General features: G+C 41.0%; 1 protein-coding gene across 1 annotated transcript in view; it reads left to right on the top strand.

Moving 5' to 3' along the window:
* The first annotated feature begins 3,705 nt into the window (after positions 1 to 3,705).
* The window catches only part of otud4 (OTU deubiquitinase 4), a 35,030-nt gene continuing 32,386 nt past the window's right edge, over positions 3,706 to 6,349 (top strand). The window contains 1 exon segment of the mRNA XM_055156119.1: positions 3,706 to 4,115. Within this exon segment, the coding sequence (XP_055012094.1) occupies positions 3,963 to 4,115 (153 nt within the window). The 5' untranslated portion in view covers positions 3,706 to 3,962.

The raw sequence follows: 6,349 nt of genomic DNA, 5'->3' as shown, positions 1-6,349 counted from the left end.
GTGTGTGTGTGTGTGTGTGTGTGTGTGTGTGCGGCAGCAGCTCTGATACACATTTGAAATGACCTCACGGGAGAAATATAATTATATCGTGGGCCAAATTTGGCCCTTGGACCTGAGTTTTTCTGCTTATCCGGGGCCGGGTCGCGGGGGCCTCAGTCTGAGCAGGGACTCCCAGACTTCCTTCACCCCAGACACGTCCTCCTGCTCCTCCGGGGGAACCCCGAGGTGTTCCCAGGCCAGTCCAGAGACATAGTCCCTCCAGTGTGTCCTGGGTCTTCCTCCTCCTGGTGGGACATGAACACCTCCTGAGGGACACGTCCAGGAGACATCAGAACAGATGCCCGAGCCTCAACTGGCTCCTCTCCACGTGGAGGAGCAGCGGCTCTACTCCGAGCTCCTCCCGTGTGACTGAGCTCCTCACTCTGTCTCTAAGGGAGACTCAGCTCGGCTCAGCTCCTCTTCACCACAACGGTCCGATACAGCGACCGCATCACTGCAGACGCTGCACCGATCCACCTGTCAATCTCACGCTCCATCCTCCCCTCACTCGAGAACAAGACCCCGAGATACTTGAACTCCTCCACTTGAGGCAAAGACTCTTCACCCCCTTGAAGAAGGCAAGCCACCTTTTTTCAGTCAAGAACCATGGCCTTGGATTTAGAAGAGCTGATCTTCATCCCAGCCTCTTCACACTCGGCTGCAAACCGCCCCAGTGCTGCAGGTCCTGGTCTGATGAAGCCATCAGGACAACATCATCTGCAAACAGCAGAGATGAAATCCTGTGGTCCCCAAACCGGACCCTCCGGCCCCTGACTGCACCTAGAAATTCTGTCCATAAATACAATGAACAGAACCGGTGACAGGTGCAGCCCTGGCGGAGTCCAACATGCACCGGGAACAGGTCTGACTTACTGCCGCAAAGAACACAGCTCCTGCTCCGGTCGTACAGGGACCCGACAGCCCTTAGCAAAGGGCCCCGGACCCCATACTCCCAGAGCACCCCCCACAGGACACCACGAGGGACACGGTCGAATGCCTTCTCCAAGTCCACAAAACACATGTGGACTGGTTGGGCAAACTCCCATGAACCTCGAGCACCGATGGAGAGTGTAGAGCTGGTCCAGTGTTCCACGACCAGGACCAAAACCACACTGCTCCTCCTGGATCCGAGGTTCGACTATCGGTTCAGCGGCAGTTGAAGGCGGGGGCTCCGACAACCAGATCTCCAGACATGGAGGCTCGCCCTGAGTTTGACATGTCTGTTCTAACTGTTTCCAGTAGGTGGAGCTAACAGGACATAAAAAAATGATGATTTCAGGATGTGACAGACAGAAGTTAGATCGATTTGGACAAATCTAGTTATTTCTATTTATTTTATTTTTTTTATTATTATTACAGACACATAATACGAAGACAAAACAGCAGAGGTATTTCCAGTATAAAGTGCAGTGGGATTGTTGTTGCATCAATGTAAAGTCCAGTTCACAATTTTGGCAGGAGTGAACGGTGAAGAGAAATATACATACATACTTATAAACAGATACACATATACATACACACATATACATACATACATACATGCATGCATATAAACACACACACACACACACATATATATATATATATATATATATATATATATATATATATATATAAATTTTAATCAAAAACAAAGTTGACATACATGTAAACTCAAACTGAGGCAGATAATGTGCACAAAGAAAAAAAATCAATACAATAAACTGAGGAAGTGATTTAAAATAAAATCCTAATTCTATAATTTTATGTGTTTTAATAGATTTAATGTTAGAAATAGTTTTCAGTGTTTCATATATATATATATATATATATATATATATATATATATATATATATATATATATATATATATATATATATATATATATATATATATACATATTTATGTCTAATATAACGATTTTGAAAATGGTTTGGAATTGGAGAATTTGGATTTATGGATTTTCTTTACTTTTTTTTTTAATTTTTTTTTAATTACACACAACCGGATGCATAAACTTGATACTTGAAACGTGTGTGTCATCAGCAGTTCCATGTTGGGATGAGGGATCATAAACACAATATATTATATAAAAACAATGAAATACAAAAAAAAGTGCATTTAGGAAGAGAAAAGGATAATATTGAGGGAAGTCGAGTTCATAAAGTCCAGGGGTATTTCACACATATTTCAGAGCTTTTATATATAATTTGAGTTTGTTTTTAAAACAAGCAAAGTTAGTGGGACATTTCTGAATTTTACATTTGTACATTTACAGTAAATAGAGACATGTCATAATACCGGACGGATGTCGTAATAAACCAGGACTAAACAAGGTCTAACCCAGGTTTAAACCAGGTTTAAACCAGGTCTGAAAACCCGATCTAAACCTGATCTCAGGACTGAATTTTGCATTTGTGGATATAAAATTTGGAACAACTTAACAAAACAACATCAGTACACCCAGTACACAGTGCTGGGAAGTTTACTTTTAAAATGTAATCCCCTACAGATTACAGATTACATACACCAATTTATTACTTGATTTGTTGTAGAGAAACAAAGACGAGGAAATCTTCACATAAGATTTTGTCTGATAAAAGAAAATAAAAAGTCCAAACTTTACTGAACCAAATTAAAAATATTATTGATAGAAAACGAAGAAACACGTCCACACAGCAGGATTTAGTCCTGTTAAATCCTGTTTTAGACCTGGTTTAGTCCTGGTTTAGACCTGGTTTAGACAAGGTTTAGATCTAGTTTAGACGTGGTTTAGATCTACTTTAGACCTGGTTTAGATCTGTTTTTAATCCTGGTTTAGTTTCTGGCATCTACCGAAAAAAAGGGGCCGTGTAATCCCTTTATTTCAACAAAGTAACTGTAATCCAATTACCACTCACTGAAACAGTAACTGTAGTTGAATACAGTTACTCATAAATTGTACTCTGATTACATAACTCTGGTACATGTAATCTGTTACTCCCCGTCACTGCTTTTCTGTCCCATTTTTTTATTTTTAATTTTCTTTTCTTTCTTTCTTTCTTTCTTTATTATTATTTATTTATTTTTTTCTTTTTCTTTCTTTCTTTCTTTTTTTCTGTCCCATTTTTTACGCTTACAAAACGTGCGTGATGACGTGTGTCGCGATGTGGGCGTGTCCTCCGCGTCAGCCTGTGATAGCACGAGCCTTGGTTTGTAGTTTTTCGTGAATTTGTAGTTTCACTTTGAGCTTCGGGTCCCGGACGGAAAAAACAAAACAAAACCTGGTTTAGTCCTGGTTAGATCTACTTTAGATCTAGTTTAGATTTAGTTTAGACCTGGTTTTGTCCTGGTTTAGTCCTGGTTTTGTCCTGGTTTAGACCTGGTTTAGACCTGGTTTTGTCCTGGTTTAGATTTAGTTTAGACCTGGTTTAGACCTGGTTTAGTCCTGGTTTAGACCTGGTTTAGACCTGGTTTAGTTTCCGGCAATGAATGGACTTACTGGAAAAAAAAAAAGAAAAAAAAAGGGTGTGTGTGTGTAAATAAATAATAATTATAATAAATAATAATTATATTAATATATTAATAATTAAATACATATAATTTATTTATTTATTTTATTTATTTTATTTTTTTTGTCCCATTTTTTACGATTACAAAACGTGCGTGATGACGTGTGTCGCGAGGTGGGCGTGTCCTCCGCGTCAGCCTGTGATAGCACGAGCCGTTACCCTGGTTTGTAGTTTTTCGTGAGTTTGTAGTTTCACTTTGAGCTTCGGGTCCCGGACGGAAAAAACAAAACACAAAACACCTTCTGGAGAAACGAAACCGAAGAAGCGTCGGCAGCAGCAGCGCGGAGCCGGGGCCCGACGCGCGGACACACTTTGACACGAGCGCGGGGGAGAAAAGTTTGTGCGGGTTTCGGGCTCAAAACTGTTGTTGTTGTTAGCCGTTAGCCGTTAGCATGGAGAGCGGCGGCGGCGGCGGGGGAAACGTGCGCAGCCCCGCGGACCGAGCGGCGGACAGACTCATGGACGAACACCTCCGGTCTCTGGGCCTGCAGCGGAAGAAGATCGCCAAGGACGGTTCGTGTTTGTTCCGGGCCGTGGCAGAACAGGTAAAAGATCCAAAAAACAAAACAAAAAAAGTGACAATATTCCAGGAAACCAGCGCAGGGTTTGGGGAGTTGAGGAGCCGCAGTGGGAGCCGCAGTGTGAGCCGCCCAGACTCCCCCACACACCGTCCCTGCTCTAAAACTACAACATAACACACAATTTAGACCTTCTTCCCTCCTCCTCCTCAAATGGTTTAGTCCTGTTTTAGACCTGGTTTAGTCCTTGTTTAGTCCTGGTTTAGTCCTGGTTTAGTCCTGGTTTAATCCTGGTTTAGACCTTGTTTAGTCCTTGTTTAGTCCTGGTTTAGACCTGGTTTAGTGCTGGTTTAGACCTGGTTTAAACCTGGTTTAGACCTGGTTTAGACCTTGTTTAGTCCTTGTTTAGTCCTGGTTTAGACCTGGTTTAGTGCTGGTTTAGTCCTGGTTTAGACCTGGTTTAAACCTGGTTTAGACCTGGTTTAGACCTTGTTTAGTCCTGGTTTAGTCCTGGTTTAGTCCTGGTTTAGACCTGGTTTAGTCCTGGTTTAGTCCTGGTTTAGACCTGGTTTAGATCTGGTTTAGACCTGGTTTAGTCCTGGTTTAGACCTGGTTTAGACCTGGTTTAGTCCTGGTTTAGTCCTGGTTTAGACCTGGTTTAGACCTGGTTTAGACCTGGTTTAGTCCTGGTTTAAACCTGGTTTAGACCTGGTTTAGTCCTGGTTTAGACCTGGTTTAGACCTGGTTTAAACCTGGTTTAGACCTGGTTTAGACCTGGTTTAGACCTGGTTTAGACTGGTTTAGTTGGTTTAGACCTGGTTTAGACCTGGTTTAGACCTGGTTTAGACCTGGTTTAGACCTGGTTTAGACCTGGTTTAGTCCTGGTTTACCTGGTTTAGACCTGGTTTAGTTTAGTCCTGGTTTAGACTGGTTTAAACTGGTTTAGACCTGGTTTAGACCTGGTTTAGACCTGGTTTAGACCTGGTTTAAACCTGGTTTAGACCTGGTTTAGACCTGGTTTAGTCCTGGTTTAGACCTGGTTTAGACCTGGTTTAGAGACCTGGTTTAGACCTGGTTTAACCTGGTTTAGACCTGGTTTAGACCTGGTTTAGACCTGGTTTAGACCTGGTTTAGTTGGTTTACCTGGTTTAGACCTGGTTTAGCCTGTTTAGACCTGGTTTAAACCTGGTTTAGACCTGGTTTAGACCTGGTTTAGTCCTGGTTTAGACCTGGTTTAGACCTGGTTTAGACCTGGTTTAGACCTGGTTTAGACCTGGTTTAGTCCTGGTTTAGACCTGGTTTAGACCTGGTTTAGACCTGGTTTAGACCTGGTTTAGACCTGGTTTAGACCTGGTTTAGTCCTGGTTTAGACCTGGTTTAGACCTGGTTTAAACCTGGTTTAGACCTGGTTTAGTCCTGGTTTAGACCTGGTTTAGACCTGGTTTAGGTTTAGACCTGGTTTAGACCTGGTTTAGTCCTGGTTTAGACCTGGTTTAGACATTATATCAGGAGTGTCAAACTCATTTTGTTCCGGGGGTTGTGTCGAATCAGAAAACTCATGTCATATAAACCCCAAAAATAACAATAAGTTTAAATATTTGTGCAGAGAAACACAAATCTATTACACAAATCTTTTTTAATTGATGAACTCTTTCTTATTATAATATTATAATATTATGTACTAGGTCTGGGCGATATGGATCAAAAAATATATCTCGATATATTTTGCTATATCTCGATATAAGATATATATCTCCATATATGTACAAAAAAAAATAACACCCTAAAACTGAAAACTGCAAAAACAAATCTGCCAAATTCCACAAGGTCTTTTTTTTTTTTTTCTTGAAGTGTAAGAGGTCGACAGTTCATACAGGAACATTTAAGATTACAAAAAAAACCTAATTACATAAATAATAATTTAACTGTAAAATAAAAGAAATAAAACATATTTCCTTCTTTTTATTCATAAATAAAACAACTCAACACAAGCTCATCTTTGTATTAACTCTGTTATCCAGACCAGAACCAGAACCATGAGCTCCTTCAGCAGAAGAAGCTCAGGATGTTCCTTATTTTAACAGATCCATGTTCCAGCAGTCAGGATCTGAGGTTTAATCCCACAATCCACTGCAGATCAAACCCAACGTTTCCAAACACTATTGTACAAGTGACACTGCAGCAGATTATTTATTAAAATCTTCTGCATAAATAAACTTTACAATATATAAACACAACGACTCTAGAGCCACATCAGCCCG

This window comes from Boleophthalmus pectinirostris, unplaced genomic scaffold (assembly GCF_026225935.1).
Source record: "Boleophthalmus pectinirostris isolate CB_2022bp ecotype Guang Dong unplaced genomic scaffold, ASM2622593v1 HiC_scaffold_20, whole genome shotgun sequence".
In the NCBI taxonomy this organism is placed as follows: Eukaryota; Metazoa; Chordata; class Actinopteri; order Gobiiformes; family Gobiidae; genus Boleophthalmus; species Boleophthalmus pectinirostris.
The sequence above is the reverse complement of the archived record's forward strand: the minus strand, read 5'-3'. Positions and strand labels throughout refer to the sequence as shown.